Below are 15,079 nucleotides of genomic sequence, written 5' to 3'. Positions count from 1 at the left end.
TGTCTTCAACTGAAGGCTTCACTGGAACTAGAAGGTCCACTTCCAGCTTCATTCATATAACTGTTAGGAGGAGGCTTCGTTTCCTTGCTGACTGATTGCCAGAGGCCTCAGCTCCTTACCACCAGGGCCTTTTCTCAGGACGGGGCAGTGAGTGATAGGAGGGAGAGATCGCAATAGACCAAGATGGAAGCTGTACTACCTTTTCTAAGCTATTAATAATTGCAGAGATGACATACCATCATTTCTGCTGTATTCTACTGGTCGCACAGACTAATAACCCTGGTATTGTGTGGGAGGGGATCATGCGAGGGTGTGAGACCAAGAGGTGAAGATTTTGGGGAACCATCTAGGAGACTGGCTACTGCCTGTTTAGACCTCTGTAGCACAGTTCTGTGTGCTTTCTATACTTTGTGCCATGAAGTTAGAGTTCTAGACCAGTTTTGCTCTGCGAGTTTGAGTTTTCACTGGTACCTTCCTCTTCTGGAAATTATGGTATGTTTACAAATCTGGGGAGAATGATGAACGGTCATTTATTTTGTTATAAAAATTTCATTAAATGTTTTTTTAAGTTTTTTTAAGTTTAAGTTTTTTTAAGTGAAAGTGATGATGACCTTTGGCAGTAAGAAGACTGGGTGTGCTCTAAAGCTGAAATGTCATTTAATTTTAGGTACATTCAAGTAAACTTTTCAAGAAAGGTAGTGGGTTTCATCCAGCTGCTCACTAAGGGAAAAGTCTAATGATAGGTTTTCAAATAACAATGAATTCACATATACCTGGAGAGATTACATTCCATTTAACAGTTCTTGCTACTCTCTTCAGCTCTTTTTGATAGAGGTGAAAATCAGCGTTCTAGAAAAGTGTCATATGTTTTCTACTTAGCAATATTGTGAATCACAGTGTTCTTTAGCTCATTAGATTCTTTCTATAATAAGGAGAACTCCAAAAATGGAGACTCATGGAACATTTTGATGGTTTCCAGGTGGAAGGGGGCTAGGGAGATGGGTGAGGGGTAGGGATTATAAAAATTGGTTGTTACAAAATAGTCATAAGAGTGTAGGGTGTAGCATAAGGAATATAATCAATAACATTATAATAACTATGTATGGTATCAGGTGGGTACTAGATTTATCGACGTGATAAATGGGGGTTAGGGGCAGGGTGAAAAAGGTAAAGGCATTGAGAAGTACAAATTGGTAGTTAAAAAATAGTCATGGGGATGTAAGGTAAAACATAGGGAATATTTTTTACTAATAAAATGTACTGCAAAATATTAGAGTAATGGAAAAGTATTATTTCATGAAATTTTTCTTTCAGTGATATGTACTTAAAACTGATTATGCATATATATGTACATGTCGGTGTGGATTTATTCTCTGGGTTGCAAGAAACAACGTATTTCATACAGTGAGTGGCATTGAAGTTTGAAAGCCACCTGCCTTAAGGAATCTGTTCTGTGTGAGGCGCGGTGATTAAAACTAGACTACTTAAATGTAATCAATGCACTGAATATCTTTTTAAATAATTTTTTAACTTTTCAATTACAGTTGACATACGATATTAGTTCCAGGTATACAACATAGTGATTAGACATTTATATAATTTATGAAGTGATCACCCCAATAATTGTAGTACCCATCTGACACCATACATAGTTATTACAATATTTTGACTGTATTCCCTATGCTATAGTTTACATCCCTGTGACTGTTTTTGTAACTGGCAAATTGTACTTCTTAATCCCTCCCCCTTTTTCACCCATTTCACCCCTCCCATCTGGCAACCAGCAAAATGTTCTCTGGATCTGAGTCTGTTTCTGTTTTGCTTGTTTGTTTATTTTGTCTTTTAGATTCCACATGTAGGTGAAATCATATGGTATTTGTCTTTCTCTGTCTGACTTATTTCACTTAGCAAAATGTCTTTTAGGTCCTTACGTGCTGTCACAAGTGGCAAGATTTCATTCTTTTTTATGCCTGAGTAATATTCCAATCAGTGCACAAATTATATTGTTTTGTTTTGTTTTTGAAGAATGAACTCAACTTTCTTCCAAGAGCTGAGATTTCTGACTAGTGTGAACTTGTCCAAATAAAGTAGACAAACTCAGGTGGGTTTGTTTGTTTGTTTGGTTGGTTTGTTTCTTTAAAGGGAATTTTCTGTTTTTTTAACAGGTCAATCAGATGAATTCGCTTGAACGAGAATTAGAAACAATTCATTTGGAAACCGAAGGCCTGAAAAAGAAACAAGTAAAACTGGATGAGCAGCTAATGGAGGTAAGCTTTTAAGCAAATGGCCTTAGCTATGAAGACTATTTTAATCCATGAATGAGCCATTTGTTGGGAGAGACTAGCACAGCGTTGAATTTGTATTATGGAAAAAGTGAAAATCTACGTACATTGCCAAGCTGAATTCTTTGGTCTATCTTACTAAGTTTAATAGACATTTTAGCTTAATTACACAGTCACAGGAATTCATAATTCTTCACGGAGAAAGAAACAATGTTGATTATCCTAAAATGTAAGGACCTGTACCTCAGCAAATTCAAGTGGCAGGAACTGTGTCTGCAACTGGTGCAGAGCTCTCTCCTCATTGCTATGGTTGTGACAGTTTCCTGATACCTCCCTCCCATGTGGCAGTGTTTTGTAGCTATGGATTGCTCTCTAACAACTTCTTTGGTGAGGAGAAAATCCATGCAGGGAATTTGAGAGCATTAGCATGTAGAAGTTTAACTTTCAAGTGTTGCCACTGTTCATTACTATGTTAGTAACTCAGCACTGCCTTGTGAGAGGTACATCTGTTAAATATAAAAACGGATTTGTAAAATGGATCAGCTTGGACACTGGGGGTCTGTTTACTGGATTGCTTTCTGAATACTAAGAACAATTAAAGGCTGTGAAACAACTTGTGTACAAATTCTCCTTAATAAGTTATAATTTCATTGAGATACTTTGCTTTGGATAGATGAAAGAATTAATTCAGTGTTAAGTGAACTGTAAAATTTATATAAGGTAAAAAGGCATGGGTAGAAAAATGTCTTTTTGTGTTCTTAAAAAGTACTATGTATACAAATATTTTTAAGCCAGAATTATAGGAAGGGAGAGATTTAAATATTTTCTTGTGAATCTGGACACACACAAAGGTAACTTGAAGTAGAAGCTTGGATTTTAACTGGGAAATATGGGCAAACATATTGCATTGACATGTAAATAACCACTGAGGTTTCTGTTACTTTTAGGTTGTCTGATTTATCCATAAATAGGGAGTTTAGTGAAACTATAAATAGGAAATCCAAACCATTTGTTTTCTCTGGCAGCATATAATAAATGTGTTCAAAACCCTGAGCTGTGGGCTGTGTTTAGATGTAGATATGCTTTTCTGATGAAATAATTATATACTGCAATGAATAAGACATCTGAATCCGGGCCTGCTGTGTCTAATACCAAATTGAAAAGTAGCGGGGTATGTACTTAATCCCGGCTAGATCCTCTCCAAACACTCTGCCAACAGGCCAGTTCTCCCACCTGCTCTCGCTGGCCTTGGAAGCTCCCTTATCTCCCAGGCCTACTTTGCATTATTAGCTGTCATAAGCAATTTTCCCTCATTATTTTTCTCTCTGATCTCCTAGTAAATATTTGCTAATGGATGAGGGAAATTGAGTGTTCTTGGCACTAGAGCTAAATAAAGAAAAAGCATGAGTTTTCCATTGGAACACTGAAAAGAGCATCTTATACATTACCTATTCTAACAAAACTTTCTTTAGGAAATGAGGCTGAGCTATTAACTCTGTATCGACATATACAAATTAAATTCTTTAGCAGTTTTATTGAAGTATAATTCACATACGATACAATTCACTTATTGAAAATGTACAATTCAGTGGTTTTGGTATATTATATTCATTTTTAAAATTACGTATACATATGTACATGAAATTTGCCATTTTAATAATTTTTAAGTGTACAGTTCAGTGGCATTAATTATATTCACAATGTTCTATAATCATCACCACTTACTTCTAAAACTTTTTCATCACCCCAGACAGAAATTCTAACTATTAAGCAATAACTCCCTTTTCCTCCTCCCACCAGCTCTACAAATTGGATTTTTATTTATGTTATGATATCTATAGATTAGGCCAATTTGAGAGATATACGGTGGTTTTCACGCCATTTTTTGTACCCAGCTCACCTGAGGGATATGTACATTCCTCTCATTCTGAGGAGGATTCTCATGGGGTTTGGGTGAATGGCAAAAGGCAGACAGGAAGATGTTCCTTCATCAGAATCTTTGGGATCAAGGAATTTCTGAAGCTTTCTAGGTGATTCTCATCTTGTGTATACACTCCCTTGGGTGAAGGAGTCTCTCCTCATCCCTATATGCCAGTTTAAAAGCCACTGATCAAAAAAAAAAATAAATAAATAAAAAATAAAAAATAAAAAAAAGCCACTGATCAAATACAATACATACTCCTACCCCAATGTAACTAAAGATCCCAAATCATTAGACAAGGGAATGGAAGAATTTGACTCCCACCCCAGGGCTTATTCAACTATATAAAGCAATGTTCTATAAACAATTCATTTTGAACCTTTAAAAAAAAAGATTACAGACTATATCAGCAGTTCTTCAGTCTGCTGTGTACCTATGATAGCCAACAGTTCAGATACTTGAACAATAAAATTTTTATAGTTTACATTCTGCATCTCCAAATGGCAAGGATTTTAACATCAGATCCATTCCATGCTGGACCTGGAATCTTATAAATAATTATACTGGGATGAGTGGAGGTAAAGGTGGCAGGCTCACAAACCAACCAAATTACTGTACATAAGGAAGAGGTTGTAGGATTAGAGCTATAAGATATTTTAATATCTGTAAAACGTATATACAGAGACATGTAAATGTTGCCCTTTTGTAAATTCTTCCTAGAGCACACACATTCAGGTATATAATATACCCAGTTTGTACTGTTCTTTCTCTTTTTATAACTCATCCTTTTCTTCTTTATATAACCTCTGTAATTTTCTTTTGTTTGTTTTTGTTTTATCTGTGGCTAACCTGTACCTAGAACTCTGTGGTTGGAAGTTGCAGAGAAGGGTGCAGTTCTCTGCCTGAGATAGTGTGTGAAGGTAGAACACTCTCTTTCAATGAATGTCATAGCATGGAGACATCTCATTAAACCCTTTGTTTATGTAATCATTCCTACTGACTATAACAGTTAATAAGTACTTAAGGTAAGAGCCAGTATTCATTTTCATTTTGCTTGAAGTGTGAAATGTGTCTCTGTTCACATTTATATCAGGATTTTCCTCAGTATTTAAAACTCGGTATTTGAAGACGTGTGAAGAAAAACGTCCCACTGTTATAAAAATCATGGCATCATAATTCTCCATACACTTTATTCCTGAAAATAAAGTGATGGGTTTTTTTGAATCTATAACAAATATTTCAAAATGGGTAACGGCCCACCTCAGAAATTTAGATTTAAGGAAATGGATAGTGGCTCTGACGTTTCATGACAACATTTAATTAGAGTTGTGTCTTAGAGGACCGTTTTCCCTTCTCACAAGCCGGGAGATACTCCTTGAGTTTAGTACTTGGACATGTGTGTTGCATGCCTTCCAGTGTCTGCTAATGTGTCGACAGATGTGAACTGGCATGCTTCACTGGCCAGATGCAGGGCAGTCTCCTTTTTCCTCGCCCCAATATGATTGACGTGTGATACACATACCATTTTCTCATTGTCTTGAAGAAATACTTCTATTCCATGTACTTCAGTTCCCAGAGATTCTGGGATATCACCTTCTACCCCAGAATTGCCTTAATTGTGCTATTTAAAAGTATAACATTGATAAACTAAGATAGGTTAAAATAATTTTAGATGCAAGATGAAATTCTTTGAAAAAAATTGCTAACTTGGAAAATATGTAGTCATTGAACATGTGCTTTTAAGAGTCTTTATGAATAGTCAGTAAAGTGGCAAGCCCTAAAGCACAACCACGTTCTCCCCTTTGCCTACTCCAACCCTGGTTGTTGTTTTTTAAAGAGGGATAACTAAATGTTCTAGTGTAAGAAGAAAATGGAGTAGAATTCAAACATATCATGTACATCCTGTCCCTCATACCCGATGGTCACTCAAGAGTGAGTTAAGTCTGAACCATCCAAGAAGGCCTTCTTATTTATTAATGATATTATCTCCTAAGCAAAAGGATTCTTCCCATTTACTTCTTACTCAGGCTCAGGGCCCACCCTGTTTTCCAGTTATCAGTGGGTCAGTAGGCTTGCTTGCACTCTGATTGACACGTCCAAGAGCAGCTGTGTGATTGCAGGCAGTGCCGCTGACCAGGGCTTTGCCCTTTTCCTCCAGATGCAGTATGTGAGGTCCACGGGGACGCTTAGCCCATCCCCTCCTGCTTGGGACCTGCGGCTGCTCCAGCAGCAAGCCTGTGCCGTGGTGCCCAGGGAGCAGTTTCTGCAGCTTCAGCACCAGCTGCTGCAGGCAGAAAGGATAAACCAGCGCCTGCAGGAGGAACTTGAAAACAGGACCTCGGAAACCAACACACCACAGGTATGAGGCTCTTTTTCCTTCTCATTGTAAGCTCAGATCACCTAATTTAATTTTACCTGTTTATTTGAAGTTCTACCAGTTGGAAGGTGGGGATAAAGAATGTAACTCTTCCGTCAGAGAGTTACACCTCACCTGTATTACAAATCCACAGAATGACAGTGCCTGTTTTATTTTTGGTTTTTTTGCAGTGCTGTTTTTGAGCTCTCAACTTCTAAGCCAGGTCATTGTATATTCTGGGTCTACTTTGCACATTTGTAATTGATGACAAAGTAGCAGGATCGCTTGAGCATAGTGCACATTTGACCTAACATTCTTGTCTGATGCCAAAAATATTACAGAATTCAAGTGCAGCTCTAGGATGTGCATTACTAACAAAGCATCCTGGGTTTTCCTGTACCAGAGGGGGCAGCCTGCTGATTTCCATGGAATTCACAAGTAGGGACTTTTCCCAACCAGGTAGAATGTGTAGTCAGTGACTCTGTGTAGTTGACATAGTTCGCTTAACTTAGAGTTTTTCAAACTACATGATTAAAAAAGGTGTATTTTTAAGAAAATAAAAATTTGCCTCCCCTTCTTTTTGAGTTAGCATTATCTCAGCTCGCTACCAGACACAATCTTATATTATCTAGGTTTTCAAATAGTTATTTCTCTTCAGTGCTTCATTCATAATCATCCATTTTCATAAGGATGAACTTATTACTTATTTTCCCATAGGCTAGCATACTACTTGTCAAGAGGTCAAATTATAAGAAAGAAAACACATGGGTCCCTTTCCTTATTCCTGAGGAAGTACAAGAGCACTAAGTACAGCTCATCTATAGAATTGTGAATTTATCTTGTACAACCTCCCCAGATCCCACTGCTGTAATGTGTAATCCTGAACTTTTGATCTGGTGATCTTACATCTTATGTAATAAACAAATTCATTCTTTCTCATTTCTCCTGGAAGAATGTGGGCATCTTTTTCTTATGGTTCTGATCCCTACCTCGTACAGTTCACATATTGGTATTATGATATATCGGGGTTGCCCCCAAAATGTGTACAAGTGGACACTTTGGTCAACGTTGCTCAAGCAGTAGTTCACCATAATCAGAAGTGTCTGGACGCTGATGGTAACCACTTTGAGCACCTCTTGTAATTGCAGAAGTCAAACGTGACTTGTATCATCTTTTGTTGTTGGTATATATTGAGTATTACAATTTTAATAGTTTTTTCCTTTCTTAAAATGAGTACACATTTTTTTGGGACCCTCTGTATATCATAGAATGTATTAAACACAATAAATCATGAAACAAACAAAAGAAATAATAATCATCCTTTTCCAGAGTCTCTGAACTCTTTGGTCTTACCCATTTAGTTTATTCAGAATTACAACTAAAATAAAAAATACTCCTTAGTTTGTAGAATTCTAAATTAATTCTTTCTGGTTTGGATGCTCCTCTGTTGTCTAATGCCTTGCTTGTCAACTGACATTTGATAAGCAATTTCCCAACTTGTTCTGTAATCCCCTCAAAGTGGCTTTGCAAAGTCACGTTAACATTGTAATCATACATTAGAGCAGTTCTCTTTTCCTCTACTAGGAGATAGCTACACTTTATCATGATGTACACCTGTCATCTATTCTTTCCAACAACTCTTAAAAAAAAAGTCTCTTGTGCTTTAATATCTGTTTTTAGAAGCTTCCTGCATTCCACTTCAATTTTCAAATATTAAAATTAAATTCTTGAATTAAAATTGTGAAGGTGGGGTATTGACAGAAGGTGGGGTGTTTCCACCCTTCATTACAGAATTGCATTATAAAACCTTGACCTCAATTTTTTTTTTAACTTTTTATTTAAGTGTGTTTTTCCAGGAGCCATCAGCTCCAAGTCAAGTAGTTGCTTCAGTCTAGTTGTGGAGGGCGCAGCTCACAGTGGCCCAAGTGGGGATTGAACCGGCAACCTTGTTGTTAAAAGCACCACGCTGTAACCAACTGAGCTAACCAGCCGCCCCCTTTGACCTCAATTTTTAATGGACATTTCAAACCAAATGATTAGGCTAAGATTCTACTCATTGCTTTCTCATACACACTATTTTCAAAGCATGTTCTTCTGAACCCACCCACCAATATTTAAAAAAAAAAAAAATCCCAGCACTCCAATTACTTCAGGATTAGGTAGCCAAAAATGTTTAGATTTCTGTACTAAAAAAAATACCCTCCAGTCAGATGGCAGGCTGGACTGCTTATTGCTCTCACTAGAATGACACTATGGGTTCTCCTGTTCCTGGTAGCTGAGCTGACACTCATTTTAAGCTTATTAGAATCTGCACGTTGTCTCTGTGTGTGGAGTGATGTGATTTCTTCTGCCTTTGTGTTGCTTTGCTTGCATATGTGGTGTCAATGTGTGTGCCTAAAAATTGTTTGCATTATCAATGTGTGAACTGAGACTCCCCCCAAAAATATAATCTGGACATCAGGGTGAAGTGTACCACTTGCCTTCTTTCTCTAGGCCTTGCTACCGGAGCAGCGAGCAGTGCATGCAGATTCCTGCAGAAGGATTGGGCACCTGTGAAAACTGGGCTGCTATGGATGACATGTCTTACCATGGCAGACACTCAAATGCACACCCCCACACACCCCCACGCACCACAGAGACATAAGCTCAAAAATATTTTGGAATCAAGTGCTCTTTTGAATTATGAGGATGATGATGATGATGATGCCTTTGCAGTATTATGTCTCCTATTTATTTATGTAGAAATGACAGGTTTTGTGAATAAAATTCACAAATTTCAGCTTGTTACAAATAATTTTATTTATACCATTTAAAGAGTGTGGATTTGAGATTCTTGAAAGGATGTATTCTATATATTTTCTAATTCCATATGTTGTAATTATTTTTAATGAAAGGTACTACTTTTATATATGGAATTTGAAGAAAAATCACGGTTATTTATACTGTTTTGTATATGTACGATACATTTTTGACAGGAAAAAGGAAAATTTTGATGAAACAATAAAATGAATTTTAAATGTATGACTGCCTCTGTTTTTCCTCTTTCCCCACTCTTTTACCACACTCCATGTTCTTTGAATTAATTACCTGTTATTGTGCAATTTTTTTGTTTTGCTTTTTTTTTTTTTTAAAGGCAAGTGGAAATCAGGCATTTTCCATTTATGTTTGAACTTTAAAAAGCCATTATATCTTAAAATATAGGATTTTTAAATGCAAGATGTCTAGGGCCTGATTTCTTGAAATTTACTTTCTGCATTAGACTTTCGCCTACTTCAGTTTTTGTCTTCAAATTAGTCACATTATTGTTTCCTTTATGTTTGAATAAATGCTATTATTTAATAATGAAAAAATATTGGCTTTCAACTCATTTTTGGTCATTCTGCGTGCTTTGTAAAGGATGCCTTTTTGAGAATATTTTAAAAGTCATGATATGCCATCAGCCATTAACACCTTAGTTTTGCTTAAACATTTAAAGAACCATTTCAAATGTGAAATTCCTTACATGGATGTTTTGGTGAACTGTGGGAGGGGCAGTGAGTTTCACTCGAAATCTTTCTCTAGGCCCCTCTACTCTCCCAAACCCCCATATTCTTTAGTCTGTCACTGTTGTGTGAGGAGAGGAAGAGAAGCGAGGCCTCTTTCTGCCCTATTGTTTTATCTAGGAGTTTTTTGTGGGGAGAATATTTGTAATTTTAAATCTGTTCTCATGATAAACCTGTCCTCCAATCCAGATTTTTGCTTCACATCGACAAGTCAAACTGAAAAATAGATAAATAGAATAATTGGCAGGAAGAGGCTGATTATCATAAAGAAACAAACACTAACACCTTTACAGTAACATGCCACTTCAAAGGAAAATCAGATATACATATTGCAAGCTGATTGGGAATTTTAGGCGATCCTGAATAAACTCAGTTTTTGTTTCATTGTTGAGAGTCCCACAGTATAGCAAGACCCAAATCATAGTTGGAAGGTTGATAACCATCTTTTAATTTAATTTGGATACCTAGATTTTACTAGAAGTACACACAGGTATTAAGTTACGGGTTTTAAGAATTTTGCTTTATCTCAGGGGAAGGTGGTAACGCAGGTAAGATTCTTTTTTCTTTTATCTTTGATTTTTTTTCTCTGATAGGGTTACTTTTCTAACATGTACAACCCATGCAGAACTCCCATTTCATCAGAAATCCACCATTCCTGTTATAGAGGCAAACATTTGCTGTCCTTTCTGTAGGGACCTTATGGGGAAAATAAACTACTAGTGTTTTCAGTGTGGCATGATTTTTAATTGATAATGCTTTTTTTTTCTTCCTTTCAGGGAAACCAGGAACAACTGGTAACTGTCATGGAGGAACGAATGATAGAAGTTGAACAGAAATTAAAACTGGTGAAAAGGCTTCTCCAAGAGAAAGTGAATCAGCTCAAAGAACAAGTGAGCCTCCCAGGTCATCTTTACCCACCTACCTTACATTCTACTTTTAACTCCAATTCCACATTCCTTTATTGCCATTAACCTTTGTTATCTAACAAAGACAAATTCTACTATGAATGCATAGGAGAAGTTAGGATTCACTCTCCCTCATACCACTTCAAAAATATGAATTCTGTATTCTACATTATTTCTTCCAAAGCTCTTTAAAGGCATATGTTTTGTCCACAATTTTTTAAATGTATATTTGTTAATAGTGACTCATAGTTTTGTTTTTTTGTGGGGTTTCTTTTTTTGGGGGGGGGGCTCAAGACAGGAAATATCGCTAGTATATTTTTATTGGTAAAAAAATTGGAAGATAATAAATAAACTTTTGCTTTCCTTTTTGTAACACCTATGACAACCTCAAAAAGTACCTTATGGCTATAACCAGACTCAAACGGCTATGCTTTGAATTAGAATTCAGACCCTGAATTCCAAGACCACTAAGCAGCTTGAACTTTCTCACCTGCTGGTGTCAGGTATCATCTCTTAGAAATTATATGTGCATTGACTGAAGAGACATGCAAAAAGGATTACTTTCTAAGGCAGTTTTATAGCTTCTCTGGAAACTGAGATTGAGACTATTTGGTGGGGATGGGAGGGAGGAAATTGTCCACCTTGGATTTCTAGATGCATAAAATTTAAGAATAATCGCAAGAGAGGGTCTTAATACAGAGGTAGTATTTGTTTAATCCTTCATTATTCATTATTCAATACATAATTTCTATGTGCTAGGTACTGTTAGAGATACAGCAGTGAACAAATTCTGTGCCCATATGGAGTGTAGTTTATCAACTAAGTATCAAGCATTTGGCCAGGTAGTAGTTTCAAAAATAAAGGAAATGGGGTCTACTTTATTTTCAGTAGAGGGGAACATAGAGAAGAAATACTTGATCCAACCCAGGTAGTTGAAGGAAAGTTTCCTGAAAGCCTCTTAAACCTAGTATCGCGGGTTGCGTAAGATTTTAACAGGTGAAGAAATGTGGGAAGAGCATTCTGGGCAATGGGAACATCATGAGGACAACATATGGGGTGTGGACATCTACAAACACTTTGGATTTAGTGGTTTGGAATAACACTGTCCTGGGAGAAGCAGAAGAAACGAGAGATAGGGAGGAGGGAGGAGCTGGCAGTAGAGGGCCTTACACCCCAAGCCAAGGAGTTTGAATTTCATTCTGTAGGTGATAAAGAGCCATCAAAGAAAAGGAGAGAGGGAGGGAGGGAAAGTTGTATGCAGGGAGAGAAAGAGAGTAGGTTAGTATGTTACACTTGCCAGTCATCTCGATTCTGGCCTTCAGTGTTATAGTCTTATCATTATCCTATGAAATGCTAATAAATTATTTAGCCACTCTTTAGTTGTTTATCTCTTTAAGTCTTTATCTTTTGAGGTGCCCTGTTTGAAATTGGGTATAAAATGAGGATTTACAGGTATAAGGAGAGAAGGGGGGAGTAGAAGATATTAACAGGAGCAATAATAAAATTACCCCAAGGCTGCTGCCAAGTTTTACCACCTTAGCATACACTATATAGCTTACCCATAAAGATTAGAATATATCTTCTAAGACAAGGCTCTATGCAAAAGAGGAGGAGTTAAGGAAAAGTCACTGCCCAAATCTTATCTCTTTGTTATAATACATGAGCCAAACTTCAAAATAATTGGTTGTAGTTATGAATGGGAAGCTCAAGCATCTGTTAAGAACAGAGTTAAACACAGTTCACACCCTATATCTCAGAAATTTAAGTCGTAAAAGTATTTTGATATTTTTAGAGAATGAATAGAAGAATAATACCTAATTTATTTAGGTGGGAAAAAATATTTTCATCTTTGAATCGTCAAATACCTATTTGTTCTTTTTAGCAGTGACTTCTACCAACGTCTTATGCAGAGAAACAGCTTGGAATAAGTGGATTTGCTCCACTTGTATCTCTGATGCCAGTCTGATGTTAAAGCTATATTGTGAAATAAAAGAATATAATTGATAGAAGCCATTTGCTTTTACAAACAACTATCCTTATGTCAGATTTTAACTGAAAAGAATTACAGAAATGGAGTCAAGATGTTTCTGGTTCTGTTTCTAGCTCTGCAAGAACACTAAAGCAGACGCCATGGTGAAGGATTTGTATGTTGAAAATGCCCAGTTGCTGAAAGCTCTGGAAATGACTGAACAGCGACAAAAAACAGCAGAGAAGAAAAATTACCTCCTAGAAGAGAAGATTGCCAGCCTCAGCAATATAGTCAGGAATCTGACACCAGCACCACTGATTTCCACACCTCCCTTGAGATCATAGCAAAGCCAAAGGATACAGTCATATTGTGCACTTTACTGAAATGGATGGAACATTTCAGTAGGCTCTCTCAACCTTTTTTTGTATTTATTTATTTAAAAAACTTTTAATGGCATAAAGTTAAGCGTAACCTAAAACTGCCAGCAATAGATTTGGAGTCTCCGTTCATTGTAATGAGTTTTACTAAATAGACTCTAATGGGAGTTGCAAACAAACATTCACATTTCACTGTTTCAATTACTCCCAAGTTTTGAATTTTAAAATATTCTAATAGCCACCAAGAAGGTAGATTTTGAAAACAATTCAAGAACCTTAAAACCTCAATTTTGAATGATTTTTTAAAAATCATTACTATATACAAATCAATCTGTAAATTCAAGATATTTTAAGTTTGAGATCTAATTTTGTTGTTTTGATCTTTATTTTAAACCCAATGTATGCCTTCCTCACATTTAAATATGGGAAATTCATTCCGTTTCTAATAATTTGGTTCTTTGAACTATTTGGTAGTCTTTCTATCTGGTAACAGAAACTGGGCTCAATAACTACTGAGGTCAGAAAAGCCAGAGTCTATAGAACTCTACCTTCTAATACCTGTGACAGTATTAGCACTCTTGATGTGTTATAGATACAAAGCTGATTTACTCAACTGCACTGTTAACTACCCTGTTTCCCCAAAATAAGACCTAGCCGGACCATCAGCTCTAATGCGTCTTTTGGAGCAAAAATTAATATAAGGCCCAGTATTATTATATTATGTATATTATATTATATTATATTATATTATATTATATTATATTATAATATATTATATTATATTATATTATATTATATCATATTATATGAGACCTGGTGCTATATTATATTAAAATAAGACCAGGTCTTACATTAATTCTTGCTCCAAAAGACACATTAGAGCTGATGGTCTGGGTAGGTTTTATTTTCTGGGAAACACGGTAATGTTAAAACTTTTCTTTCTTTTAAGAGCCCGTTTTTTCCTCCTTATAAGTTTCCCTTGGGAGTTTGTCTTCTAAAAAATGGATAAAGCCTCATTCTTAAAGCATTCGAACTATAGGGAAAGCACTGTACAAACCACCTCGGAGTAAACAGCTACTCTTAGAAGAGATAAGCACACCCTGTGGGTTTCTTTCTCCTTAAGTCTTGGAGTTCATGAACTTACATTTGGGGTTGCCTCAAGAACTCAGGGAACAATACTTTAAACTGTCTTCCTGAATTACTGGGCCTCTTTCAGAATTTGAAATGTATAAACCATGTGACCTTATTTATTTGTCTTATTTTTAGAGCCATAGTAGGATTTTTATTTCTACACTTTTAGTAAATGTAATCTGAAAAAAGGCCTTGATTATAAAGTTAAAAACCTCTTCTAACTTATGGAAGAGTTATTATTTTCTTGTTTGTCTGTTTAAGTAGGTCAATTTTCACACTTCCTGTTCCTTTACACCTCAGATCTGATAATAAGAGTTGCTTACTGTGAGAAGCATTGGTGTGCCAGCTGAGGTAAAGGAATACCAAATAGGATTTCTTAATCAGTCTCCATGCCCTAACTTTATAGAACACTTAGCATTTTAGATTGGATAACTACTTATCCCCCAACTAAAATCTTAGGTTGTAGCCTACATCAGCCAGCAGTTGATGGAGGACTTCTTAGGTGTAGGATAATTACAAAGCTCATGACAGCCACCTATTTGTTTTTGTGGGAGAGCAATTAGATTTTAAACACTCGCTTTGATGTATCCCAGGAA

General features: G+C 36.3%; 1 protein-coding gene across 8 annotated transcripts in view; it reads left to right on the top strand.

Moving 5' to 3' along the window:
* The window catches only part of NIN (ninein), a 92,446-nt gene extending 78,454 nt beyond the window's left edge, over positions 1-13,992 (top strand). For 3 of the 8 annotated variants that reach the window (XM_081047319.1, XM_081047321.1, XM_081047320.1), the window contains 4 exons: positions 2,166-2,267; positions 6,362-6,562; positions 10,878-10,991; positions 13,110-13,716. In XM_081047319.1, coding sequence (XP_080903445.1) covers positions 2,166-2,267; positions 6,362-6,562; positions 10,878-10,991; positions 13,110-13,319 — 627 coding nt within the window. In that variant the 3' untranslated portion in view covers positions 13,320-13,716. Of the gene's footprint in view, positions 1-2,165; positions 2,268-5,062; positions 5,124-6,361; positions 6,563-9,052; positions 9,581-10,877; positions 11,510-13,109 lie in introns of those variants that run through there. The other 5 variants (XR_013993279.1, XR_013993280.1, XM_081047322.1 and 2 more) reach the window with 5 other exon arrangements.
* Positions 13,993-15,079: the final 1,087 nt, after the last annotated feature.

This window comes from Rhinolophus hipposideros, assembly GCF_964194185.1.
Source record: "Rhinolophus hipposideros genome assembly, chromosome: 5".
NCBI lineage: Eukaryota > Metazoa > Chordata > Mammalia > Chiroptera > Rhinolophidae > Rhinolophus > Rhinolophus hipposideros.
The sequence above is the reverse complement of the archived record's forward strand: the minus strand, read 5'-3'. Positions and strand labels throughout refer to the sequence as shown.